We start from the raw sequence: 26,822 nt of genomic DNA, 5'->3' as shown, positions 1-26,822 counted from the left end.
CACTAGCAGGTTTCTGGCTCCCAGAGTTGCGTGCACAGGGCTGGCAACAGGTGGGCTGCTGCTCTCAGTGCCAGGGGCTGTCTACGCCCTGTTCTGGATGAGGGAGACTGCACAGCAGCTGACCGGCTAAACTGATGTCTTAAATTAGCAGAGGTGATAATGAATATGGTCATAGCTGTCCAAACCTCAGCCTGACCCTTTATTAAATGCTGCACAGCAGTATTTGCTCAAATTAATCCTTCAGTTCTCTTCTCTGCCTTTGGCCAAGCCCCTAAGCACTGGATGGCAGCCATTCTGCAATCCTGTTTAGTATGCATAGGGTACTAGCAAAGCAGCCTACCAACTGCAGCTCTCCCAGCCTCAAGATGAACCCAGGAAACTTGGGGCTGAACCAGGCAGGCACCTGGAGTTACAGACAGCCATCAGCTAAGCAACATGCAGGGCTCTGCCCCTACATAGGTCAGAGCAAAAGGCTTCTAAAGAACAATACAGAAATGGGACCAGTATATCCCAGGCTAGACAACTGCAAAAACTGCTCTTTCCTGATAGAGACAGACCTGTTGGCAACCCAAATCAAAGACTCAAGGGGATCCCTTGTAAGCAAGGGAAAAGAGCTCCTTCAGCTCAGTTCTTTCCATTCAGTTTATTTGACAGACAAGCCCGCTCCAAGCAGATCGGCCAGGCATGGCCAACACAAGCAGGCTGCAGGTCAGTCTTAGCGAGGTGGGAGACTATGCTCTCCAAAAATCTCTATGCTGCCTGGCTTTAGTATAGCGCAGCCATACAAAAGGAGAAAAATCAAGTGCTTAAAAAAGGTTGTCCCGTCACCATCACTGCAGCCACAGCAGTTCATAGAGAAAGAGGTGTCCAAGGTCTCTCCACACACATAGTGTCCATCATTCACAGCCAGATCTGTTAAAAAATTATTTACACCCCCCTCCCCACCCTGCAGAACAGGAACTTCTCATTGATGGTTTAACTGAAAATTAGATATAATCAACATGCCTTCTTTCCCCCAGCCATCCTTAGAAACAACCATCCCTGATCTTAGCAAATAAAAATCATCATCTTCTCATCAGCCCCAGTTATAGAAATAGATTTTCTGCCAGGCAGGCAAGTAATCCATCAGTGGCCCTGAAATGAGAGAACAGATATCTCACAGTTAGAAAGGCAAAGATCAAAAGATGTATGCAAATGGTGCCAGTACCCTCTCCTCATTATGATACCCAACAGTTCCAAACCTCCACTTTCAAAACTAAGAAACCCACGAACAGAATAGTTATTTTTGCCAAGGTGGGAGGCAACTTTGGGATGTAGTGCTGGAGTTTAGAGCAGGACCAAGGAATGCATTAAACATGGTCAGCACAGACATGATGTGGGACACCACTCTCTCAGTGCTGACACACCCAGGTTCTGGTGGGAAGGGACTTTGACTGTGACCAAGGGAAAAATCTGCATACAGTGAGTCAGGAGGACACAGCAAAGAGAGACAGCTCAGCACTAATGGGCAGGTGCAAACACAAAAGCAAGTGCTGTATAGTAAAATATGCTTATGTTGGCACAAGGTTTAATGCAGAGAGAAAGCCTGCATTTCAAAGCCTCTCTGAAATCATTAACTGGAGGAGAGGCTCCTGAGTTAGCAAGCTTTGTGCCTTCCTCAAAGAGAGGACAGTTCCACAATCTAATCTAATTCCATATCACTGCCATGAACTACTCACTCCAGAAACAGTTTCACATCATCAGGGACGAGGGGTAGGTGAAAATCTGGCCCATAAAAAAGGGATCTTTGTGTGAAAGACAAGGAGAAAAAAGACCTGATTTGGGCTTTTGCTTTATAATACGCTCCTGGCTGTTAATACTTCTAGACAGCTACCCCTCATATCTGTATTGCAGACTGGGGATCAAGGAAAAGGGTCAGAAGCAATTTCTGCAAAGCAGGGCTCTGATGCATTAGTACAGTTGCAGAAGGCAGCCCAAGGGAACAGGCCTAGGTGGCAGGGACAAACCTCTGCAGCCTGTGAGAGAATCTAGAAGTCTACCACTGTGGTTGAGCACAGGCTGCAATATTTTTCTGGTCCATCTTAAAGCAACTCCAGCACCAATACAAGATACAGTGAAGCTAACCATCCCAGGGACATCCCAATCCCTTTTTCAGGTCAGAGGCTCCTCAACAAATATTCTGCTTAACTCCCATGATTCTTCTTCATCTACAAGAAACAGGGACGAGCAATGGGTCCCACTTACGTGTGACAAAGCCAAGTCCAGGCACATAATCAGCCAACAAACGCAGGAGGAAGAGGATCCTTGCCCTAGTAAGGGAAAGAGTATGAATGAGCCCAGTGGGATATCTCCCGTCCAAGCTATTGAACACGTTAACAGTGACAGCAGGAGTTAGGCAAGGGGCTTGTATTAACCTGGTCACAGGCACCCAGACCTCTTCAGATCTGCTCACCCAGTCCCCTGATGCTATTTCTGTTCAAAGGGAAATTCTCAGCAAAAGCCCAACAGGGCCCCTTACTCTGAGTATCGGTCATAGAAAGGAGATCTCAACAGGTAGTACAGCAGTAGGATAGTTCGTCTCCTCAGCTCTGCTCGCTCTCTCCTGTTCAGGTCTTTCAGATCACTCAGCAAACTCAAACTGGAAGGAGAGGAACAGAAAGTGAACTTACAGCAACAGCAGCTGATAGGAAAATTAAAGTGAGTTTCTAAATGCTCTCTGTCCTCAGGTCCCTACAGAGCAGTCTGCACCAGAACAGAGAGTACTGTGTTGCAGAAAATACCCAAATATGTACATCTCCCAGTTAAAAACAAGGCTAGCCCCTGCACACATTTCTGGCAGTAGGGCCTGCCATGGATTGGGGAGCAAGGGAAAGTGTGATTTTTTCAGCAACCACTCACAAAGACTGACCTCGAGATATCCAGGACTGCTGAGAGGAGCCAGGGTTTCCATGATCTCTGTCCCCACACTCCCAAACTCAGTACTAGGAATGCACAGTCAAGGAATAGAAAGAACCAAACAGGCCTAACAAGAAGCATAGAGCCAGACAAGCAGCTTGCTAGGTATACCAGTAAAGCTCTACAGAGCCCAGAAGAAAATGCTCTTGGACAGTGCTGGAGGGCTCCACAGAAGGGGCTGGAGGTCTCATGCACATAGCTCAACTGGCTGATGCTGGCCATCAAGATGCAATGGAGGAGTTCCCAGGCCCTTGCACAAGCAGAACAGCAGTAGGAAGAAGAGTATGGTGTGATCCTACACCAGGGCTCAGCAGATGAGCCCATAGCACCCTCTGCTGGCACCCGGGGTACAGAGCGTGCTCTCACATAGCCAGGGCAGGATACAGTGGAGCAGAGGACGAGTAAGGTAGATCGATTCTGCGATGGTTTCTTGGAGACCCAGAGGAGTGGGAGGCTGGTTCATCTCCTCTGCTCTTCGGCTCTGTGTCTCCTCCCTCTGCTGGGGGGATCCCCAGTGCCTGGACTGCAGGGAAGGAGCTGAAACAAGCACATCAGGTCACTCACACAACGTGTACCTCCCTACAGTCAACTCATGTCTCTCTGCACCGTGAAGTAGGTGAGCTGGAAGAGAAGCACAAGCAGCAAGACTATGGCTGCACTTTCCTTGTTGCTGCCGCTGAACAGCACCCTTAGTGCTTGCCTGAACAAGGGAGGCAGCAGGGAGAAATACTCTTAAGATTCATGTTTCTCAAAGCAGAACTACCACTGGTCTTGCACCATGTGTGAGAATTCCCATGGCTTTAGTATTCCCCCGCCCATGGGGCCCAGTGACTGGCAGGATACACCCCCATACAAGCTGATCAGGTTTTTTGCTCTTTACTGCCCACACCCAAGACCATACATCAAGGGCACAGAACAGAAGCAGCTCAGACAAAGACAGAAAACAGGCTCAGCTACTTACTATTTTGGAGAGATCTCACAACGCGGCTGGAACGCCTACCAACATAGGTCTGATCTTTCCCTGAGGAGCTGCCTTCCACATCTGCAGGAGAAAACAGCCACAGGGGTGAGGCTCCAATGGAATGTATCTCAACCTGGTCTCTATATTGTCAGCAAGAAGACTGCACTGAAAGTTTGATCTAGTTCAAAGTGTACCATCCTGAAAGGGCTAGCATTACAGAGCTCTCAGAGGGTGAAGAGATACATTTGCTTGGCACTGCCTAGAACCATCAGAGCAGTGAACTCGCAGCTTGATTCACAATTCAGCCGGTATTTCCCAAACCAATGACAGCACTGAGAGCTCACCTTCAGAGTGGAGAGACTGCTGCTGCTCCCTGTTCAGCGGCACTATGGGAGGAGATGTCTGGATGCCAGCTTTATACCACAGCAGCAGCAGGAGGCGGAGGATGGCCCTGTGGGCAGACACACAGGAAGCCTTCAATACCCAGCTGTGGAGCTGGGTTATGCTGTGCCCGAAAGATGACGTTCCCAGAAAAGGGAAACACTCAGATCCACTCAGGGAAGAGTTGAGAGGCACCCTTCTGCAGCACAGTACCCCGCACTGCAGAAGGCTCCAAACTCCCCCAGTCTCAGGGACCGGCTACTCAGTCTTGCTTGGGATTTTTCCTGGGGTAATGCCAAGACCCCTCCAGGTTGCCCTTCCAGGCACATGCAGCCCCCTTCCCCACCGCCTGCGGCACTTACTTAGCCAGCTGGATGAGGACAATGATGGTCCATCGGCCCATCTCCCCCCACACCCTGGCTGTCCCCATCTCTGCAAAGACCTCCACACATTCTAGCACGCTCAGCCAGGTCAGCAGCTTCTGCTGGGGCAGTGACTGCAAAACACAGGAAAGGGGGACAGGATGGAGGTTCTGCTTGCAAGTTGAAAGGGAAAGATGCACAGCCTAGTCTGGTGCGATTCTCGGAGCTAAAGGAGCGATGGCCCTGGAAGTCAGAGCCTCCGAAACAAGAAGTGGTCCCTCTCCTATGGCCAGAGCCCACATGTAGGCCTGTTTCCCTACTTCTGAGCAGGAGCAGACCTGGATATCACTATACCATATGGAGCTGCAACTCCATAAATGGGGAAGATATCACAGCTGAATGCCAGTTTGCTTTCTATCCCAAGTGAAGCAGCTAGCAATCTCCTGGGTAGCAGTACAGTGCCTGAACTCCAAAGGCAGAACTTTCCTCCTCCTCATTCTAGAGCTGAGACACTTGATGACCCTCTTCCCCAGGCACAGCTGATGGGTACACTTGGAGCACAGGGTCCAGTGCTGCTCCGAAGCAAATGCCTGCCAAGTACAAACTTATAGCATCAGTCTGGATCCCAGACATGAAGCCCACAGCTGCCCGGACTCTTTCAGCAAGAGAACTCGCTGGCGCTGTTCACGGTGAAGTACAACCTGTATTACTTGAAAAGCACCCACAAAGAAGATACAGCTGAAATTCACCTCACCCCATGCTCAGCTTTTATCACCAAGGGAAGCGAGTCTTCTGCTCAGATGGCTGTCACGTACCCCGTGTTCCGGCCAGGGCCGCCTGCACGGGCTGACACTGAGCCACCCACATCCAGGCCCAGCGGGCGGGCAGGCGTGCAGCAGAGGCCTGTCTGGGAAAAGAGAAGCCCTCCTTCTCCTTCCCCAAGGGTCTAACTGAGGGCTGGGAGCCGGCCCGGGGCTGTGGCGAAAGAGGCGGCAGCCAGCTGCTTTCACCTTCGCTTTGCTCAACACCGCAGGCAAAGAAAGAAAGGCTCGGTCGGAGCTTTGGCGCTCCGCAGACGGCGGCGGTCGCTGAGCGGCTCGGTTCCCGGCGCGAGTCGGGGCCCGATCCCCGGAACCCCAGGAGCGCTCGGCTCCGGGCCGGCGGCCCCGCGTTCAGCAGCCGTACGGCGGCGGCCGCGCGCCCTGCCCCCGCGCTTACCCCCGGCAGGCCTCGGGGCAGCTCCTTGCGCAGGATCCAGTCGTTGAGCAGCACCAGCAGGTTGGAGGCGGAGTACACTGCAGCGGGAACACGGCGCGGGGTTACGGGCGCGCCGCAGGCGGCCGCGGGACCGGGCCCCCCGCCGCCCCGGGCCCTACGTACCGAGCTCCGACAGCTCGTGGGCGTCCGCGAAGCGACCTGCGGGGAGAGGAGAGGAGAGGAAAGCGGCCGTGACGCGGCGCCGCTGGGCCGCACGCGGCGCCGACGCGGGGCGAGGGCCGAGCCGCACCTGGCAGCAGGTAGGAGAGGCCGCGCACGGTGCCCTCCAGCTGCGCGGTGGCGGCCGGGTGCCGCCGCACGTACTCCTGGTAGCGCTGGCACAGCTGCCGCAGCCGCTGCACCGCGCCGCGGGACGGGGCCACCGCCGCCATGCTTCCGCACGGCCCCGCGCTTCCGGCCGCCGCCGCACCGCGCACGCGCGGCCCGCCCCGCTCTGCGCGGCCGACGGGCGCCGGGGCGGGGGTTTAAAGGCACGGCGGCGGCGGCACGGCAGGTGCGGGGCGCGGCGTGCGGCGGCGGGCTGGGTGCTGCGGCCGGGAAGGGGAGCGCCGGGGGGCGGGGGTCCGGCGGATGGCCGGCCTGCCGGAGGGATCTTACGGACGCGCTCCGGTTCGCGGCCGGGCTCGGGAACTCGGGAAGGCGGTTCCCCTTTGGGAGCCGTGCCCGGGGAGCGCCTCGGCTCGCCCGTCTTTGGGCACCTGTCGGGGGCTTGTTTCTGGAGGCGGCAGCAGCCCGTGCTTCTGAGGGTCGGAACTGCGGCGTCCGGCTGCTGTGGGGCGGATGAGCGCTGCCCGGGGGTCCGTGCTGCGCGGACGGGTGCCCCGCAGCCTCGTGTTCCCTTCCTGATGCGTGTGCCTGCCCTCGTGGAGCCGGGGGACGTGTTAGGGCCAGCCTGCAGCCACACGGGGCGGCTGTGAGGGTTACGCGTGGCTGCGGTCACGCTGTGGGCTTTGTGTAAGTGCCAACCCTGTTCTTCAGGTACGGGGTGCATCTGGCCGCAGCCTGTTGCGGCACGGGGGACCGAAGCTGTTCTCTTCCCTGCTGTGCTCCATCTGTGCCTGGCCGGTGCTCCTTGGCCTCGTGCTGAGTCTGCGTGGCCCAGGCTGTGCGACCCGCTGACCTGTGCCCGGCACAGGTACTTCAGAAGGTGCACAGTGTGGGTAAAGAGGGCGTTTTATGGCCTCTTGCAGCCGCCCCGGAGCAAACAGAGCCCTGCCGGGCTGCCCCTCCTTCCTGCTGTCCGGTTACCTCTGCACAATGGATGCAGTGTGTGCCCGCAGCCTCCACCGCGAGCGTTGCCGTTGCACGGGCAGGCGCTTTATCCTCTCTGATCTCTCTGCTTCTCCCCCCTTCCCCTGAGGGTTTGTTTTCCAGCAGGCTGAGTTCAAAAAGGGCACAAGATACTGCTGGCAAGCAGCCCGGCGCTAAGCAAACCGCTTCAGTCGGAATTGCATGGATTAGACCCAACTTTCAGCTCACATGCAGCGCTACCTGGGGCTGCTCTGAAATGCAGCAGTGGAGATGCTGGCATGAGTGTCAAGGTGGAGTGAAGTGGCACTCAGAGCCTGTGACAGGTTGGGGGACAGCTCATCCGCAGTCACTACATGCTGATGATGACTCTGGGGGAATATCCAGTGCAGACTGCTGGGGCTGCTCTCCTTTAAGGAGACGATCTGGCCCTTCCAGACAGCAACTTGAGAGCCAGCTGCTGAGGAGTCTGCTGGAGGCACCTTGTCCACAGCCAGAGGTGAAGCCTGATGCACAGTGTCCTTGAGCCACTCTGAATGGTGGCACCAGATAGAGTAGCTCATCCTGAGTGAGAGGCTCCTTGGCAGAGGATTTACTCCCTGCCCCACCCCTGCTTGTCCTGTCTGCCTTTCTGTCTCCCTCCTGCAGTGAGCGAATTTGGAGTACGGTTGGAGTACCATCGTGGTGCCTTTTTATGGTAAATAAGCTGCAAGGGAGCACTCACTGCAGGAGGAGCTGCTGAGAGCCCATGAGATTGGGAATGATTTAAATTGCTTTGGTTTATAACATCCCTTGTGGGGGCAGAAGGTGAAAGCATGGGTTAAGGAGCAGTTTCTGCCCTGACTACCAGGAAGGATCTCTGAGCAGCTCTCTTCTTGCACTTACTGTTGGTTGGAGTGACAGAAGTTGGTGCTTACTGGAAATCCTCTGACTGAGGCCAAATGGTTCCTATGCTCCAATGACGAGGGATGCAGGCTCAGCAGTAATGGCAGGAAAAGAAGCAAACCCAAAAAGCACATGCTTTGCCAGCTCATCAGCGGGGGCCATGCTGAAGTCCAGCTTGCTTGACTGCCAGCAGTTTGCTCTTGGCTCAGAGCTGCCAGACTGCATCACTTCTGGGGCAGCTGACCCCAGGCAAAGCATTGCTGTGGGGCTGAGACAGCACTCCCCAGAACTGGAGCTGGGACACAGGATAAGGCAGAATAGATTTAATGCACTGATGCTTTGTCGTGCCTTGGGAGGTTGGTACCTGGCAGAAGTCAGTGTTCTTCCCAGCCATGTCTTCCTGCTGCACTCCCACCAGCAGGGAAGGAGCCTGGCAGCATGAAGTTTGGGACATGGATCCTTTTCACCCTAGTGTGCGGTGGCCCTTCTGGCCCAGTCTCCCCTGCATGCCTTTCCAGCCCCACTCAGCTCTCATGCTGTGATTCTGTTTGATTTGCTTTTGAGTGAGCTCATCAGCCCTCTGGGATGGCTGGGGATAAGTTGTGGCTGGCTCCAAATGTCTTGTGGGGATTCATTTCCAGAGATTATTTTGGTCCCTGACATATGAGCCCTGGACGAGAATGGAAGGCTTGATGCACTCATAGCATCTCTGTGGGGGCACCTTTCAGAAGAGCCTCCAGTCCCTGCCCAAATGAGGAGGTGTGCAGGGAACTGCAGCAGACTCTGGGGGTGGCGTTGCTGCTTGCCCCCTGCTCCCTTACAGCCTGCCGGGGACCAAAGAGCTGCACCAGCAGAGATGGTAGTGGTGTGGTCTCTGTGTTCCCAGAGTGTTAATGGTGGTCCACTGGAAAGAAAAACCCAAATCAGCCAAGCTGAAAGGGGGGGGTTAAGTGAGCCTTCTAACTTGGAGGCATTTTCTTGCTATTCCCTATCATGGTGCTGCTGCCCTTCCCAGCTTAGCTGAGACTTGGCACCTCTTCTTGGCTTCCCAGGAGGAACAACATGCCTGGCAATGTGCACACAGCCTTGCTGTGAGATCATGGCTGCCTCCTGCTTCCAGATGCCTCTTCCAGAAAGCCATTTAGAGCCCTGGGCTGCTGCTTGGATAACTCCCTGCTCTGATTCATCAGCAATGTGCAGTCTCTCCCATTGTGTCCCAAATCAGCCTGTGCTAAAGGCTGAGAGCAAGAGGCAGTATCTTTTAATAACCCTGTGATGCAGCTGGAAAAAACTTCAGGACCTGTAGTTCTCTGGTGGCCTGGGTTAATGGGATGTTTGAGGGGGGAAACTGGGATGGCTTTGGGAACTTTAGGCAGCGGTGCTGCTGTAGGGCCATTCCTGGCTGAGCAGTGGCCACTCTGGGCTCCACCTCATCTGTCTGGCATTGCCACACCTGTACGGGGAGTTTGCTCTTGGTGGTGGGGCTGGGAGGATCCAGCTTGCTTGGCAGACACGTGCCCAGCTCTCCCTGCTTGCAATCACCTCTGCTGAAGGTGCCTTTGGTTGCCCAGCTCGCAGCTGTTGGAACTACACGGCTTTGTTCCCAGCAGCTTCTGCTACTTCTTCCAGGTGGGTGCCTGAGGCTTGGCTCTTAGCTGCTGATACTGTTTGAGACTTGCAGAGCAGAGGTATTATGAGGCTTTGTTGCTGCAGGAGGGTTTTGCTGAGCACTGGTGCTGTGTTTCTTCACCAGAGTTACTTGGTTTTACTGCTTAGGTAGAGGCTGTTGTGAGATTTACAGTGCTACTGGCCATTTTTCAGACTGATGTTGTGTGTCTTGTTCCCTGTGTGCTGTGGTACGGGATCTTGCTGAGATTAGAGGGGTGCAGTGGGAGCTGTACACTACACTCTCATTTATCTGTTGCTTTGTGAAGCAGAAAGCAGGTCAGATAAACCAGGAAGATGTGTTGGTAAGTTTTACCATGGCTTGATGCTTGTTCATCTGCTGTGGCAGGTAAAGGGTGCATGTGCCCAGCCCCATGAGAGCCAGAGGGGTGTATGTGGGCTGCTCTGCTCCCCGTGGTTTAAGTGGCTCTCTCTGTCCCCCTCTCTGTCTTTTTCTTGTCTCTGGGCTGTGTGCTTGTCTGGACTGACTCCTGACCCAAACTGCTTGAGGGTATGTTTCAGTGCTCAGGTTACTGAACGTGATAGTTAATCTCCTCACTGCCGTACAAGCTCAACACTTGCTGCTGCTCTCGTTTGAGAGGGAGCCAGGGGACTTGTGTTCCTCTCCCAACTCCTGCTAAAGAGTTGGTGTGAGGACTCACACGTGTTGTAATGGAGCGTGGTCGCTCTGCCAGCACTTCTGGGTATGGCTCTTGTGTGGGTGGGGCATGTGCTACGGGATGCAGAAGTGCTCTGGGTCTAGGAACATGCAGCACATGGATCATTTCCCAGGGGCTGGTTGGGTAGCCTCAAATAGCACTGAGCTATGCTGGGTAGCAAGCTGGGGAAAAGGGGCAGAATGAAAGCGTGGGATGGTGCTGCTGCTGGTTTATAATGCTTCTGGCTGTGCAAAGGCCTGCTGCCATAGCTCTTCTGTCCAGTAATTCTTCATGTGACTTCTGGTTTTCAGGTGACAGCAAGGTGCAAAACCATCAAGCAGAGTTGGGATGTGCTCTGTGCACCTCGAGATGGGAATCCCTGCTTAGAGGGTGGTTCTCACAGCTGCCACTGCACCCTGCCAGCTTCTTCAGCTATTGCCAGGTACCCCTACAACGCTGAAGCTTCCAAAGGTTAGTAATCTTGCTTGCTGAGTAGATGAGTTACATGTGCTTACTTTCCTCCTGTCTCAATGGTTCTGTGCTCAGTATGGTAAACTGGGGGCAATTGTGTGGCACTACAGGCTTCTTCCCTGTTCAAATGTGTGAGTGTTGAGGACGTGTGGGGGAGGTCCTGTAACAGTGCTGGCACTTGTAAGCTTCTGTAGGTAAGCTCTCTGCAGGGAAAGACCAGATTCCTGCATGAATCTGTAGAAAGAAGTGTGTTTCCATCTCTATTGCTATCTCAGTTCAACTTTCCTTGAATATATGCATCAGTATCTTCTTCACCAAAAACTAGAGTGGTCTATTGCTTGTTTCTTACGTGGTGGGCAGTCAGGGACTGGGGCTGAGGAGCTGGAAGAAGCTCTCTGAGCCATGGGAAATGGGATGACGCTCTTCTGATGGCTGAGAGCTTGTGCTGATATTCTGCTCTAATAGCTTCTTTTCCCTCTGCCCCTACCCCAAGTGTTTCTGTGGGGCCACTGTTCTCAGTCACTGCCTCTCCTCCATCCCTCATTAGTGCAGGGCTTGGTATGCCAGCGGGAGGGGGCCTCAGCATGTCTGCGCCTTGATCGGATTTGTCAAGGCTCCTTCCCTTTTCTTCCTGTTCATTGAGGGCTGAAACAAAGCAAACAGAAGAGAGGAATTCCAAAGAATAGGAGTGAGGGAAGAGAGGGATGTGGGACTGACAGGCTGCCCCTGTTCTCCCTTGTCTGGTGGGGCAGAGCGGGAGGCAGAGCATTTCAGGAGGTGAGACCTTTCCTGTTCCCAGCCATGCCACCAGCTGCCTTGCCCACAGTGCTGGGAGCAGTTGTGAGCTGCAGCCCAAAGCTCTTCTGACCCTCCTGCCTGCTGGTTTTCCTTCTGAGGCTGTCCCTGTTATGTGCTGAAGGGCCACCAGTAAGGAACGAGGCTTGGGCCTACCACCTTCTCTCAGTCTAGACATGGGGGCCTTGATAGAACCTGAAGGGAACAGTGTTCAGACTGCTTTGTCATGGGCTGTGTTAGAAAGGTTTCCCTCTTTACCTGTGCCAAAGTTACTCTGCTAGGTAGCTCCTAATGAGCCCAGCACAGAGCTGTGTGTGCTGTATGAGTGCCAGGGCAGCAAGACATCAGCCCCTCCCAGCATGGAACCAGATAAGTGCCTGAACAAGGAACTTCTGTGCAGCCAGGTCTGGGAAGTAGAGACAAACGTGTCTTGGCACTTGTAGGGCTTCCCAGGAGGCAGGGACTCAGAGGTGAGTCCTGGTCAGCCAGGCTGGTCTCCCTTAGGTGCAGTTTCACCTTGCCTTACTGGCCCTCACTCCCACCTTTGCCATCTGTAGGACACAGTACAGGTTTCCTCTTCCCCTTGCCCTCACTCTCACTACGGCTTGGCTCATGGGAAGCAGCAGGATGTGAAGCAGCCTTGGCGTTTAAATCCTTGAGGTAAAATACATCCTCATGAATGACCCCCACGTAGCCCATCTTGCATGAAAGCTGCAAGGAACAGCATTTTAGCCACAGCCTCTGTTCCTTTTCCTCCTTCCTTCTTGTTCTTTCCCTTCTGGCAATCTCTGTGCTCTGTGGTTTAATTAGAGAGCAGAGTAAAATGCTTAGACTCCAAAATGTACAGATTAGGAGGTTACTAATCCTTTTCCTCAACGGGTGCTCACGTCCTATCCAATCAGTTATTGAGTTCCTTCCCCAAAGTGGAAACCCAGCCAAACTCAAGGCCTCTACCTCTCCTCCTGCTTGGAGCATGGGAGGAAGAAGGGGGAGAAAGGAAGCAGGAGGGAATTGAGCTGTGGGCTTCTGCAGTCCTCAGGGTGGGTTTGTAGTCAGCACTGGCTGTTCTCACTTCTTGTGCCTTGGCTATTTCGGGTGTTCTGGGAGCAGTGAAGCAGGAGCTGTGATTTCCCTGCTTGCTGTTTGTCCACCGAAACAGTTCTGCCAGGATGTTTCACCGCTGACCACAGAAATCTTTCTTTAATTTATTTTTGAGTGCTATCTTCCTGTCCTGATAGGGAGGAAGGGGGGGGGGGGGGGGGGGGGGGGGAGAACCACTGACAACACTTCCTGGCAGAAAAAGCAACTGCTTCCCTGTACACGTGTGTTCTTGTGTGTTTATACACTGAATGAATCAGTCTGAGTCTACTGCTTTCCTTCTGTGCGTACACCTCTCTCCATGTTCCCTGTTGTCAGTCCGGCACTCTTATTTCCAAATTTGACCCTGATGGTCACCTGGTGGGCTGAGGTCTGTCCCACTCTTGTTGTGGGCTGGGTGTTGAAGAGGTTCTGGTGGATTGTGGAAGACTTGAGCTTTTGTCCTGAACCACTCATCTGCCACTTGGTTGAGTCGAGGCATGTGTTTTCTTCCCGGCCTTTGTCCTTTGCTGTGAAAGTTCAGGACTTAGCTCAGCAGTGCGAGGAAATCCTGGGGGTGGGAACAGAGTTAGCAGCAGGATAAGATGGGGAGGAGTAATGGTGAGGGTCAGCATAGAGTTTAGGTTTCAGGGGCATTTTTGTCTCCCCTTTCCTTCAGGAACCACCTTCTTGGGATTCACTTCCCATCGTTTTGCCCCTATCAGTTGCTTCCTTGTGTCCAGTTTGCAAAATGCTCCCATGTAGGTTTTGTTTGCAGCTGAGTTTGCTAACTCTCAGACCAACCAACAGCAATACTTCTGCAGTGTCAGAGCTAATTTGCAGTGCATGTCTGTAGCTCAGGTATCACTTCAGGGCTATAAAATGCCCAGGGTACTCTGACTGGATGGCAGTATTGCTGCTTGGGTTTTTAACAGCCTCCCTCAAGGCAGGGCAGAGTCTGCCCTGAGCCATCCTCATTTTCTATTTATAGTGCAGTTGTTCCATTCTTATGTGGGAAGCTCTACTTTCAGCCCTCCTTGGGCACTGAGGGCATCAATGCCACGAATAGCCCTGAGTGAAGATGTAGGAGTGGCTGTTGGAGCACAGCTCCCAGTTTGGGCCAGTCCCTGGTGGAAGGTGCCAGCTGTGAGCAGCTCTGCCTTGTGACGAGTGTCAGCCTCCTTTGTGCTGTCATCCCTTTTCAAATGGGATGCAAAGGGTCTGCCCTTGCTTTCCTCTGACATGCTTTCAAGTGCCTGGTGGAATGGATTTTGGCACTGCAGGAGGTGTTCAGAAGAGCAGCCCCAGTGAGGGACCTTAGTGTACTGGCCAAGGTCTGGAGAGCAGCTTGTGCAAGAAGCGTTGCATTTGTCTTTCAGCCAGTGGTGTGCCTTGGCTACTCTGAACTGCTGCCTGCTAGGACAAGAGGATGCCTCTTCTCTGTTGTACTTGGCCATCCCTTGTACAGGGCCCCATGAGTGCTTGCTGGTCTTGAGAGAGCTCAATCTGAGGTCTGAGCATTAGCACCCTCCTTAGTGCTGCTGCTTAAGCACAGCTCCTGCATCCCTTTGGTTTCTGTTGCTCTCAGCTTGTCTGGAGAGCAGAGCTGAGCAAATAATTCATTGCTTCAGTGCCCAAAATGAAAGGCTGGAAGAAAATGAGAGGAACCACAACCCAGTTTGAGAGACATTTTTATCTTTTAAATGTAACAGAGCTCAATTGCAAGCAAAACAATGCAAAGTGAGACTTTTTGCTTGGAAAGCAAAGCATTTTGTTCTTGTCCAAAACTTGTCATGAAGTAGCCAATACTTCAGAGCTGTCTGGAAATTTCAGTTCTCAATCAATAACTATTCAGCCATAAACACTCACCCAGCTCTGCTGGAGTGAGATACCCTAGGCACCTGGGGCCTGGCTCAGAGTTGTGCCCCTGGCATCTACCCAGGGTTGGTGGGGAGGAGGGATGTTTTGCATGGGAGGACATCTGCCAGTCCCTACCTTGGTGAATGGGGGTGGGTCGCACTCTGCTAGCTGGAAGTTTGAGGCATTGCTATGCGCAGTGACATTCTCATCCCTTTGCTTTGTGGGATGTGGTGACCGCTATATGCTCCAGCACGGGCACTGCTAGAAGATGGCTTGCTAAGGCAGACTTAGATAGAAGCCGGAGCTCCTGACTGCTGACCCTGCTGTTGCTTCTCAGCTCTTACCCCCAAGAACTGCTGCTGTTTGCTGCATGCCTGCAGCAGTTAGAAGAGCCAGAGGAATCAGGAAATGGCCTAGTGAGCAGATTTCAGTGTCCGGAGACAGGGACACAGTGAACCTCGTGCATTCAGAGCTGGCCATTAGCTGCAGCACAGTCATCAGCAAAATGCAGATATTAGAAACCTGATCCCAATGGAGAGATGGGAGTTGGAGATCAGCCCAAATGCTGTTCCTCTTCTGTTTCAAGAAGCATACAGGATCCTTTTGTCCCCTGCTGTACTGCTGCACAGAATCCAGGCTTGGTTCCTCTCCTCCTAGCTGTGTTGGCCAGGAGAGCACATGATGATGCGATGCAGGCCTCTGTGTCCTGCTGATTCCCTTGCTGCACAGAGGGACAAATGCAGCATGTGCAGAGGCATGCAACCCAGGTGTGGCTGAAGGCTGTTGCCAGCTGGGTCCTTCCAGCCTCTCCACAGGCTTAAGAGGAGTGAGAGCACATTGCTGACTGGGCTGGGTGGCCCTATCATGCCTTGCCTGAGGGTGGTGGTGAAATGCACCTGCATGGCTTGCAAACACTGTGGGACGTCTGGCAAACCTAAGCTTCCTGCACGCTGCTCGCATGGTGCTGCGACTCCTGGCTCCCTGTGCTTGCCCCACAGATCATGTAGCAGAACCTGGTGCCCAGCTGTGGGTAGGAGCCTGGCTGTGTGCTCAGCTAGAGCAAGCTGTGTCTAGCAGAGCCTCATGATCAGTGTTCCTGCCAGCAGGAATTGTTCCCTGATGTGTTCTTGGGCCTCGGATGTGGAAAGGTAAGCAGTGAGGCATGTGCCTGTGTCAGGCTCAGTCTGGACTTGTTGGTTTCCTTGTGCTCTGGGAGAGAAAAGGAAATAGTCTGGTGATGAAACTCCCTGCTTTGGCCAAACTGGGAGCTTCAGCTAACACCCTTTGGGGGCTGTCAGCTCCTGTTTCCTGAGTGGTGTGCTCTTCTGTCACAAGACAGTGGCTTTTTCTGTATGACCTTCGTGGAATAAAATACACAGGAATGAGGCACAACTGAGGCACAGCTGAAGCAAGGAGATGCTAGTCTTTGTCAGAGCTTTCTCCATAGCTTGGTGGATGTGAAGGGATGGCAACCGCATGTTCTTGTTTTACAGCTCATATTCTGGTGTCTCACCCTGTGGCTTGATCCCATCTCTGGAATATGGTGATTGCTTTGCCACAGGTTGTTCTTCCCAAGGAGATGTGGAGGTGAAATTCTCACTTCAGTTTCACTTATCATAAGACTGGGAGAAGGAGGGGTGGGGTGGTAATCCGGAGCATGGGGCTTTAATCCTGCTTTCCTGGCCAAATTCCTTTCCGCCTCTGTACATTCCTGCAGCTGCTCCGCTCTCAGCTGCCTGTGTGGTATCTGCCAGCTGGTGCGGCCCTCGTCGCATGGAGGAGGCATCTTGGAGATGTGAAGGGAGATGACCTCTGATTGATTGCAGCTGGGTGCTGCAGAGCAGTGATCTGCTGAACAAGGAGCCCACCTGTCCCCTCTTTTTTCTCAAAGGAGCAAAATAAATTGTCCCGTTGCCTCTCCTCAGAGACTTTTTTTGTCTCTGTCTCTCTGCTGGGACTGGCCCAGCAGTTTTGCTAGTGCTGGGGAAAGGTGAGCCTTGGTCTTTCACATGACCTGTGCTAGCACTCCCTAAACATTAACTCCTCACCTGATGGGGAGCAGGGAGTCAGGGAGAGCAAAGGCTGGCTGGGCTGAGCCAGCACAAGGGCACCGTGGGGCTGCAGGCAGCCTGGGGGCATGGTGGGCAGGTGCTGCTGCTGACTCCTCAGAGGTCAGGCAGGCACGTGTGGCTTTCTTCTCCACCCTTCCTAGTGGTGGTGGCTGAGGTCTCTGCCCAGGCCTGGCTGCAGGTTGGCAGCCTCTGACTCCGTGTTGGGCCTGGAGCCCTGTTAGTGCAGCTGGCCTGCTGCTCCATGTCATCTGGCTGTGACCCTTGTGTCACTGCAGGAGGTGGAGTTGAGGTGACCCCTACTGCAGCAACAGACTGGCCTTGGGGGGACCTTGAGCCCCTTCGTCCTGTGTGTGTCCCCATCCCTTCTGGAGCTGCCCTGCTCCTGTGAGAGGCATGGGGGAGGGAGGAGGGCAACCTGCTGTAGCCAGCATTTTGCCCCTCATCCTTGTGCTGGCGTTGGAAATGGAGAACAGTGCTAGTGGGAAACTGTTCGTCTTACCATGGGCAGTGCTCATCTGGTGTGAGCAGGGAGTCTGAGTGAGGGAGGCTGGGGACAAGCGTGGGGAAGGTGAGAACTCTGCATTGCAGACCAGTGCATGGTCCACACCATGGGCAGGGTCCTCCATACAGTTTATGCTCACATGATGCCATGGCCACTGGTTCCCAGCGTGGCGCTCGGCTGGGAGCTGCTTTGTGCTTTGCTCTCCCTACTGTGTGGGGGAGGAGAGGCTGTGTAATTACCTTCCTGCTTGCCACCCCCCCACTCCCCCGCAGCCCTAAAGTTCCTACGTGATGGATAGCATGGGGCAGGCAGGCCCTGGGGCTGAGCTCTGCTGGGGAGTGAAGGGAGGGTTCCCGCGGAGGGTACAGCTGGCTCAGTGGAGCGGGGCCCATGGGGGTTTCCTCTTGCTGCTGGGGCCAGGTTGGGCAGGAAGGTGCTGTTAAGGTGCTATTCATTAACTGCCTGTTCTGCCTGGAGCTCTGCAAAGACAAGCATGAGCCCGAGCAGGAGGTGAAAGCATCTCCTGGGGCAGTGATTTCTGCACTACCTGGGTGGGGACCAGGCCTCCCCAGCCCTGCTCCATCTTCATAAGGCAGGCCCATGCCTGCTACTGCAGCTGATGGGGTGGAGGACAATTTAGGTTTCGATTCCTTTGCTATGCAGACAGTTGCATCCCAATCCCTCCATGCTGCCACCCTGCTGTGCCTGCTCCCTGCATGGTGGGAGCAGAGGGCAGGAGCTCCTCCATCTGCTCTGTCCCAGGGGAAGGAGCTGCCTTTCCCAGCCCTGGGGCCAGGCACAGGGGAGCTGCAGGTAGAGGCAATCTCTGCATAGTTAGCATTCCCAGCCCTGCCTCCCGCTCCTGCTGCTGCTGCCACTTCTACGGGGTGCTGCGCTCCCAGGCTGCTGGGGCTGGAGGCCTACTCTGCTCCTGAGCCATGGGTGGGCAGCTCTGTTTCCTTCCTGCACCTGCAGCCTTTCCACATAGCACCTGCAGCCCTGAGTGCCTGCAATCTCTGTTCTCCGAGTCATCAGGAAGGCAGCTGAGCAACCCACATCCCACACTTATGCCTCCCCGTGTGGGCAGCACAGCTCAGAGCTGTCTTCCAGCTCTCCCAAGAATGGCAAAGTGCCCTGCACCTGCCCTGGGAGAAGAGAAAGCAGTTGGTTATGGGGCACCTAACTCTAACACTGTCTTTATCTTGGCTGAAGAGGGTTATGTGGGGCCTGGGATCAGGCAGGGAGTTGCAGGGCAGGAGGCTGGTTTCTCCTGCCTGACTTAGGGCAGCTCAGTGCTCCAGTGCGGGGGGCTCTTGAGCAGCAAGTGAATTTAATCTGGTTTTGTTTGTTCTTTCCTCCTCCGAAAGGGGGGCCAGGGCTGGGTGTGCGGGTGGGGGGAGATCGGGTTTGAGAGCGGGAGGAGCTGGGGGGGGAAGTGTCAGATCTGAAAGGGAGGAGTAAAGGGAGGATTGGGAAAGGCAGGGCCAGAAGGGAGTGCGGCAGCAGGCTGAGAGCCGCTTGGGAGGCACTGGCAGGAGAAGGGGAAGGCAGGTAAGGGAATTGCTGCCTGGGGCAGGTGAGGGGACATGAGGGGAGGGAGGGGCTGGGAGTGCTGCAGAGTGTAGGCTTCTTAGGGCCTCTTCAGCATCTCTGCCCCGGGCCTGCTGCTGTCCTAGCCCCATTGTGTTCCCTGAAACTGCTGTGCCACCCATGTGCTTATATGTGGAGAGTACCATTCCCTACTGGGGAGGGTCCCCAGCGCTGCAGGCAAGTGGGGCAGAGGCCATGGGACAACTGGGAGCAGTGGGACTGTCCCTTCTTTGTTGGCACGGAGGTCTCTTTCCCATCGGTTGTTTTTTTGGACAGCTCAGTGCCTGCTGGTCTCCTTCTGCTCTCTTCACTCTCCCTTTTGTGTAGTGAGCCCAGCACAAAGTTTGAGGGTCCCCTGGTGCGCAGGTGCGGTGGTGGAGATGGGTCTGTAGGACAGGTCATGAACTGGCGGCAGTGTGCAAAGCCCTAGGAAATGCTGAAGTTTCTCACCAAGGTCCTGCAGGGTGAAGGGACCTGTGCCCACTTGGTGCCTCAGCTCCCACCATGCTCGTGGGAGCGGTTCCTGCCTGGGAGCATTGGTACCCCATCCCCTCACCCAGGGGATGTCCTCCCAGGCTGCCTGCCTCATCCAGAGGCCCTCTGGTATCTGCACATCAATGGGCTCTGGAGTGCAAGGAGGGAGGGGAGTGGAAGAGGCCCTAATCCGGCCCATTCATCCGAGAGGCAGCGCGGGCTTTTGTGGCACCTTCAGATGCTGGGCCAGGCGGGGGATGAGGGGAGATTGGTGGTTTCTTGCTTTGTGGGACCTTTGTCTGCCCCATTCACCTGGCTTCTGAGGGAGGTCACAGGGCAATGATCTTGAGGCCATCTTTCTGTCCCTGCGTTTGACCTGGGAGGTGACACGGGGGTTTCTTCCCCTTTTTCTTCCTATGTAAAAAAAATGGCTTTGGAGGGCAGGAGCCCTGCAGGTGCCTCCAGCTGCCTGCGTGGGCACAGCAGTGCTTCCCCCATTGGGCTGGGATGTGGGGACAAAGCAAATAGTGTGGTGCCATGGAGCAGCATCTCAGAGTGGTGAGAGCAGCGTGCCCAAGTCCCCTCTGCTTCATCCACCCCCAGGCCGTGTGTTCCTTTAAGCTGATGCTCCAGACTACTTGGGATCTTTCTAGTGTGACACCAGACTTCACCAGGGCAGGTAGCTGCATTCAGCCTGAGGAGAAAGTGGAGGTGTTTGATCTGCTGGGATCTTGGGAGGGGACAAGGGATGCCGCTGGAGTTCCCCATGCCCCTGCTGGCAGGAGGGCTGGGAAGGCAGCCAGTGGGCTGGGCTGGGGCTCCTCGCTTATCTCAGCATGGGCTGAGCTTCCTGGCAGCACAGCTTGCCCAGCCCAGCCATGTCCTTCAGGCTTTGCCTCAAGTGCAGTGGGGGAGGGCTCTGCTCTCCCTCCCAAGGGCAGGCACTGGGAAGCAGTCCAGAACCAGGGATCTTACACCCGGAGGATGCCAAGGACTGTTGGTGACCCTGCTCCCTGCTTCCCTGTCCTTCCAGGCTCTAGGATGCTGGGGCTAGCCAGACTGGGCCTGCCCACCTGATCCTTGGCACCCGCTCCCTCCAGCCCATCATGTTGTGCTCCTGGCGTGTCAAGCTGAAGCTGCTGCTCGCTACCGTCACCCTTGCCGTCCTTCTCTCCTGGCTCTACCTCTTCGTGGGCAGCCTTGAATGTGAGTGGATCTTTCTCCCTCAGTTCCTCGGAAGGTCCCCAGCACAGAGTGTGCTGGAGAGGCCAAGGCCATGGGAGGTCTGCTGTATGGCTGTGTGTGTACTGGTCTTTAGAGCCCTAGGGGTTTTCCTGGGGACTGCTGGAGCAGAGATGTGATGTGATGTTGGGCACATGGGGGTGTCCTAGGACCTCTCTGATCAGGTTGGGGCTCTGCCCCCATCCCTACACTGTCCCTTCTGGCTTACAACTGTCCTCTTGCCATGCCCACGTGTCCCACTCCATGTCCCCCCCATGTCCCCGCAGACGGCCGCTTTCTCCTGCTGCCGCCATGCCTGGGCGAGCAGCCGAGTCGGGATGTGGAGCGGGAGGCACTGGCCTCACAGGTGCGCCGGGTGGAGGAGGAAAACCAGCAGCTCCGCATGCAGCTTGGCCAGGTGCAGGTGGAGGGCAGCGATGGCATCCCACAGTGGGGGGCCTCTGCCGAGGATGGGCCCCCCCTTGGAGGTGAGAGGAACAACCGCACGGCCTGCCCCAAGCAGCGGATGGTGCACAAGTGTGAGGTGGGTGGCACAGCCAAAAGGGCTGCTCAGAGGGATCTGGGCCTCTGACTGTCCTTTGCAGGAAGAAGCCAGTCTCAAAAGAGCAATGTTTGTCTCTGGGCAGCTCCTGCACGTTGCAATTGTGTGTGCTGGACACAACGCCAGCCGGGATGTGGTCACCCTGGTGAAATCCATCCTCTTCCACAGGTAACAGGGATGTGCTGTGCCAGAGGCCTGATGGTTTGGGGTTCCCAGATATGCTATAAGGAAGGCAGTGCTGGAGGAGAGAGGCTCTAAGTCCTCTCTCTGCCTCCTGTGTCATTTCTGAGACTTAAAGAGGATAGTTGTATTCCACCCCCAGATGTGTGATTTTTCTCCATGTGCTTGATGTCTGTCCTCTGCCATGGTGGGAGAGATGAGGACCATGTCTTTTTCCTCCTGCTGTGGTGCTGAGTGCTGCTGCGTTGCCCTTGGCAGGAAAAACCCCCTCCACTTTCACTTCATCACGGATTCGGTGGCCCACCAGATCCTCCAGACGCTCTTCCAGTCCTGGATGGTGCCTTCCATCCACGTCAGTTTCTACAACGCCGATGATTTGAAGGCAGGCACTCTTCCCTCTCTGCATTCTCCTCATTTTCTATCCCAGCTGGGTGCTTGCAGGGTCCCAGGGGAGTGGCAGAGAGAGTGGGAGGGAGATAATTAATGCTTTTTCCTGGTTCCCCAACCCTGTTGTGTCCCTCTGCTGGCCTCCTCTGTATGAGAAACATGGCTCTCCTGCCCAGGCCGGAAGGGCCCACCCATGCCCAGCCCTGAGGCCATGTCACCTTGCAGCCAGAGGTGTCGTGGATCCCCAACAAGCACTACTCTGGCATCTACGGGCTGATGAAGCTGACGCTCACCAAGGCGCTGCCCTCCAACCTCTCCAAGGTCATCGTCTTGGACACTGACATCACCTTCGCTACTGACATTGCTGAGCTCTGGGCTGTCTTCGGGAAGTTCTCTGGTGAGGATGGGGAGCCTTTGGGACCCGCTGGAGCTCTGACAGGGCCTGCTGCCACATCAGCATGGTGGTCCCCATCAGCTTCAGCACTAATGTAGAGGGTTTACTTGCACCTTCCAAACTTGTAGAGGTGTGGGCCACATGTATGTCCCTCTCTTTCCTCAGAAAAGCAGGTGATTGGGCTGGTGGAGAACCAAAGCGACTGGTATTTGGGCAACCTCTGGAAGAACCACAAACCATGGCCAGCACTGGGACGTGGCTTCAACACAGGTGAGTGAGAGCTGCTGAGGTGGCTCCTACGCTCTGACGGAACACCCAGCTGGGGCAGTGTGTGTGTGGGGAGACTGGGGAGGCTGACATGGGCATGTGGATCTGCTACAGCATCCTGGAGATTATGTGCACAGAAGTGGCATGTCCCAGAGGCTGGAGGCATGCAGGCTGCTGTGCTCCACTGGTGGACCTAGCATCCTCTTTCCTGGCTCCCAGGGGTGATCCTGCTCTTGCTGGACCGTCTGCGTCGCCTGGGCTGGGAGCAGATGTGGCGGCTGACAGCGGAGCGGGAGCTCATGAGCATGCTTTCCACCTCCCTGGCTGATCAGGTAAGGCCTCCAGGGTGGCCAGCCCTGCTCTGTTCCCATAGCAGTGCTGTCATATGGGGGCCATACTGTCCTCTTTATCCTCCTCTGCACTCACCATTCTCTCTCCTAGGACATCTTTAATGCAGTGATCAAGCAGAACCCAGCCCTGGTGTATCGGCTCCCGTGCTTCTGGAATGTGCAGCTCTCTGATCATACCCGCTCAGAGCTGTGCTACACCGAGGTCTCAGATCTCAAGGTGGGTAGATTTTTGTGGCCTGTGAAGCAGAATCACAGGTTCTCCCATGAGGAGCCCTGTGCTCTTCCTACTAGATGCTTCTGCCATGTAGGAGACAGGGTGCAGGATCCAGAGGTCTTGGGCAGTCAACAGTGGTGTTTGGGGGCTCTAGGGAGTATTGGGTGCTGCTGACTTCCCCTCTGCAGCATGATATGCCATTGCATATCCCAGGTAATCCACTGGAACTCGCCCAAGAAGCTGCGGGTGAAGAACAAGCATGTGGAGTTCTTCCGCAACCTCTACCTGACCTTCCTGGAGTACGATGGGAACCTGCTGCGCAGGGAGCTCTTTGGCTGTGCCAGTCTCCCCAGCCCACCCAGTGACCAGGTGAGGCTGACTGCAGCTCTGTCCCTGGCCTAGGGCACGGGACAGGCAGAGATGCCGGCAGCTCCCCGTGCTCCCCTCTGGGTCTCCTGCTGTGCCTCACCTTTGCGGTGTTGCAGCTGCAGCAGGCACTCGAGGAGCTGGACGAGGATGATCCCTGCTATGATTTCCGCCGGCAGCACCTCACGCAGCACCGCGTCCACCTGTTCTTCCTGCAGTACGAGTTCCTGGCCCTTCCCAACCCCACCGATGTCACCCTCGTGGCCCAGCTGTCCATGGACAGGTACTTACCGGTGGGGTTGATGGGTGATTGGGCTCCCCCTCCACTGCTTCTGGGGTGACTTTACTACTCAGGAGCTACATGGGATCTGTAACATGGGCTGCTCACCCTCACACCAGAGCAATGCAGCAAAGAGCAGCAAGTAGCCTGTGTTGGGAGCACTAATTCCCTCCACTCTGTCCTGAACTGGGCTTGGATGGCTTGCAGCTTTCTGACAGCCCTTAGTTCTGGGTCTGACCAGGTTCCCACAAGGCAGGACTCTCACTCACACAATGCTCTCTGCTCTGCAGGCTGCAGATGTTGGAGGCCATCTGCAAACACTGGGCTGGCCCCATCAGCCTGGCGCTGTACATGTCGGACGCAGAGGCCCAGCAGTTCCTGCGCTATGCCCAGGCCTCAGAGGTGCTGAGTGCCCGCCGCAATGTCGCCTACCACATCGTCTACAAGGAGGGGCAGTTCTACCCTATCAACCTCCTGCGCAACGTGGCCTTGGCCAACACACAGACGCCATACGTCTTTCTGACTGACATTGACTTCCTGCCTATGTATGGCCTCTACGATTACCTCAGGTAAGGAGTTTGCAGGACATGCCCCAGGCAGCTGTTTTTTATGTGTAGAAATTGGTTGTTTTCTGCTCAATCTTCTGTCCTTGCTTTTATCAGACGGCAGTGGATCAGGAAGGAGAAGTGGCTGTGAGGCCTCATAAGCTCCTGTACGGCAGCACTGCTTGGTGTCTAAATGCATTAATCCTTTTATGGAGCTGTGGGGGGGCTGGTGGGGCTGATGAAGGGGAATTAGGAACAGGGCTGTATTCACAGCTCATGGGCACAGAGGCCTCACACCCTTTCTATCTCTGTAGGAACTCCATCCAGCAGCTGGAGTTGCCTCACAGGAAGGCAGCTCTCATAGTGCCGGCATTTGAGACCCTGCACTACCGCCTGACCTTCCCCAAATCCAAAGCAGAACTGCTCTCCATGCTGGACATGGGCTCCCTCTACACCTTCAGGTAGGCCCTGGAGCTCCCTGCCACCCCAAAGGCTGCCACACCCAGCAGAAGCCAGTCTGGTACCCTTGCGCCTTGGGGCCACAGTGCGGCCACTTTTCCTGGTGTCTCACTTCCATCTCTCCTCACAGGTACCACGTGTGGCCAAAAGGCCATGCCCCAACTGACTATGCCAAGTGGCGAACAGCCACTGTACCGTACCGTGTGGCGTGGCAGCCAGACTTTGAGCCTTACGTTGTAGTGAGGCGAGACTGCCCAAAGTACGATCAGCGGTTCGTGGGCTTCGGCTGGAACAAGGTGTCCCACATCATGGAGCTGGATGCGCAGGTGGGTGCCGGGGCCATGGCCGGGCAGTGAGGTGTTGGTAGCGGTGCTGATGGTGACAGTTGCCACTCTGTCCCCAGGAGTACGAGCTGCTGGTACTGCCCAATGCCTTCATGATCCACATGCCCCACACTCCCAGCTTCGACATCTCCAAGTTTCGCCTGAACGCTGGGTACCGGGGCTGCCTACAAACGCTGCGGGAGGAATTCCACCAGGACCTGTCGCGGAGATACGGGGCTGCTGCACTCAAATACCTCACCGCCGAGAGGAACCTATGACACCTGGGGACAGTGGGTGCAGGGTGCTGGTAGCAGGCAGAGAAGGGAGGGTGCAGGGCCTCCTCCTGCCCCAGCTCATCTCGTAGCCTTGCCCAAGGGATCTGACTCGCAATGGGATGTCTGTAGATAAGAGGGAGGATGCCAGCTGTGAGATCAGGCAGCGTCTGTGAGTTGAGCTGCTGCATTGTGGCCCAGGGTTTGTTCAGATCATTCCTGTGTTTCAGGGGAGCTTCCACTGTGCCAGGGGACTGGTCTTCCCATCCCTAGTTCTAGCAGATATCAATTCAAAGCCTTTGTTAGCTCACCTCAGCCCGGGGCCTGGCCTCGAGAGGCCCTAGAGCTGCACTTTTCCCTGCTCTGCTCCTCTCTGTAGTCCCAGTTTGCAATCCTCTGCACATCCCTGGAGCCTTGGCGAGTGGAGATGGCTATGTGGACCATCCACTTGCATCATTTGTGGAGCAAGGCCTCAGAAGAGGCCTCCTGATGCTCTAGGAGCTGAGGCCAGAGATCACTAGGAGCTGTGGAGTCCCGGCTTAACCCTGGACCAAGGCTGGCTCCCCATCCACGTGGATGCAGAGTCTCTCCTGGGATGGCCCAGCTATAAGTGAAAGCAGTCTGGTGCTTGGTACAATCCTTCTGCCGTTGTAGTGGGTGGGATAGCTTCACAGGGGGTCTGTGCTCCTGTGGAAGAATTCATGGCAGGGACCCCCAGTGCCTCCCTGACTTCTGGCAGTGCCAGGACTGCCACCAACAATCAGGGATGGTGGGACTGACCCCAGGGAGGCTGTAGCTGAGTACTGTGGTCCCTGCAGTGGGAGCAGCGTGGCTGGCTCTGCTCTGCAGCTGTCACACACTGGAGCACAGAGGATGTGTTGCTTTCCTCATGCTATTTAAATTATTTATACTTTTCTCATAAAAATTCAGTGGTTAGGGTATCATGGTGGTTTTTTGGTTTTTTTTTTTAAGCCTTTCTTGCACCTGGATGATTTTGCTGCTGGCACTGGAGCAGCTCCAGGCCTGGGGCTGCTGCAACCTATGCTGTTCTCTTAGCATTATTCTGGTCTGCAAGAGCTAGAGCTGTGCAGGTGTGAAGATTTCCGTCCGTGGTGGGAACGGCCAGGAGGAGCCATACAAATTGTCTGGAAAGGGCACAAGCGCCTCTTGCTTATTCTCTCTTTTTAATTTAACTTTTAAATTAAAGCTTTTTTATTCTTTTTCATATCCTTGTTAGAACTACGTGGTTATTAATGCTTTCTGCAGTGAGCCTGCACAAGCACGAGGGAGCAGGCTGGTGGAAGTCATCTTGGTGTCACTGCTCAGTGGGTGAGCCCTGACATGGGCTGGTGGTGGATACTGCTGTGGGCTGGCAGCCTCCATGATGGTGCAGCCAAATCGTGGGCTGGTCTGTGGCTTCATAGCATGGCTGTGTGCTCCCTGCAGCACATGGCTGAGTCCTGGATGGGCACTGGGACCTCAACAAAGAGCTCTGGCTTCATGGTGCTGGTGGGAGCACAGCTGGTAAGGACTCGGCTCCTGGGCCTGGAACAGGAAGCCCAGCCTCTGCAGGGCTGGATGGGGTGGCAGCAGGCTGGGAGCAAGTTGTTGGCTTTGGGAACAGGCTGGAAGGCCATTGCTTGTCATTAGTGCAGCAAAAGGCATGACTGCATCAGTATGTCCCGTAGCAGACAGCATTTGTTTATAATGCCAGAGCTTTCTGTTATCACCAGCCTGAAGCAGCAGTACAGGTTCAGATCAGATCCA

General features: G+C 55.1%; 2 protein-coding genes across 7 annotated transcripts; one reads left to right on the top strand and one right to left on the bottom strand.

The window, feature by feature from the left end:
* Positions 1 to 624: 624 nt before the first annotated feature.
* PEX16 (peroxisomal biogenesis factor 16) lies at positions 625 to 6,335 on the bottom strand. Of its 2 annotated transcripts, none has more exons than XM_031593490.2 (11): positions 6,167 to 6,335; positions 6,040 to 6,075; positions 5,878 to 5,954; positions 4,660 to 4,793; positions 4,261 to 4,367; positions 3,917 to 3,997; positions 3,340 to 3,492; positions 2,909 to 2,981; positions 2,519 to 2,638; positions 2,245 to 2,309; positions 625 to 1,134 (listed from the first exon to the last, which is right to left on the bottom strand). In XM_031593490.2, exons 1-11 carry the CDS (start codon positions 6,306 to 6,308, stop codon positions 1,076 to 1,078), a joined length of 1,047 nt encoding a protein of 348 aa, XP_031449350.2. In that variant the 5' UTR covers positions 6,309 to 6,335; the 3' UTR covers positions 625 to 1,075. The 2 variants fall into 2 exon arrangements, 1 of the variants encoding a protein (XP_031449350.2); XR_016466852.1 differs by having other exon boundaries at positions 1,066 to 1,134; positions 2,415 to 2,638.
* On the top strand, positions 5,994 to 26,280 carry LARGE2 (LARGE xylosyl- and glucuronyltransferase 2). Of its 5 annotated transcripts, none has more exons than XM_031593477.2 (16): positions 5,994 to 6,176; positions 10,706 to 10,865; positions 20,269 to 20,441; positions 20,744 to 21,000; positions 21,104 to 21,186; positions 21,457 to 21,580; positions 21,811 to 21,982; positions 22,145 to 22,249; positions 22,466 to 22,578; positions 22,688 to 22,813; positions 23,024 to 23,179; positions 23,296 to 23,459; positions 23,747 to 24,025; positions 24,316 to 24,462; positions 24,591 to 24,786; positions 24,864 to 26,280. In XM_031593477.2, exons 3-16 carry the CDS (start codon positions 20,342 to 20,344, stop codon positions 25,059 to 25,061), a joined length of 2,220 nt encoding a protein of 739 aa, XP_031449337.2. In that variant the 5' UTR covers positions 5,994 to 6,176; positions 10,706 to 10,865; positions 20,269 to 20,341; the 3' UTR covers positions 25,062 to 26,280. The 5 variants fall into 5 exon arrangements, with proteins under 5 accessions (XP_031449337.2, XP_031449339.2, XP_031449336.2 ...); XM_031593479.2 differs by lacking the exon at positions 5,994 to 6,176 and adding an exon at positions 6,353 to 6,430 and having other exon boundaries at positions 23,302 to 23,459; XM_031593476.2 differs by lacking the exon at positions 5,994 to 6,176 and adding an exon at positions 6,353 to 6,430.
* Positions 26,281 to 26,822: the final 542 nt, after the last annotated feature.

The sequence above is a fragment of the Phasianus colchicus genome, chromosome 5, assembly GCF_987193195.1.
Source record: "Phasianus colchicus chromosome 5, bPhaCol1.hap1.1, whole genome shotgun sequence".
Lineage (NCBI taxonomy): Eukaryota > Metazoa > Chordata > Aves > Galliformes > Phasianidae > Phasianus > Phasianus colchicus.
Note: the sequence above shows the minus strand (reverse complement) of the source record. Positions and strands in the feature narration are given on the sequence as shown.

Excerpts from the sequence above, each read along its gene's own strand:
- PEX16 (XM_031593490.2), bottom strand. The coding sequence starts at position 6,308 with ATGGCGGCGGTGGCCCCGTCCCGCGGCGCGGTGCAGCGGCTGCGGCAG. Across the intron at positions 6,076-6,166 it reads CCTCTCCTACCTGCTGCCAG|GTCGCTTCGCGGACGCCCAC; the intron begins GTGCGGCTCGGC and ends CTCTCCCCGCAG. Across the intron at positions 4,794-5,877 it reads TGCCCCGAGGCCTGCCGGGG|TCACTGCCCCAGCAGAAGCT; the intron begins GTAAGCGCGGGG and ends TGTGTTTTGCAG.
- LARGE2 (XM_031593477.2), top strand. The coding sequence starts at position 20,342 with ATGTTGTGCTCCTGGCGTGTCAAGCTGAAGCTGCTGCTCGCTACCGTC. Across the intron at positions 20,442-20,743 it reads CTTCGTGGGCAGCCTTGAAT|ACGGCCGCTTTCTCCTGCTG; the intron begins GTGAGTGGATCT and ends ATGTCCCCGCAG. Across the intron at positions 22,814-23,023 it reads CCGAGGTCTCAGATCTCAAG|GTAATCCACTGGAACTCGCC; the intron begins GTGGGTAGATTT and ends TGCATATCCCAG.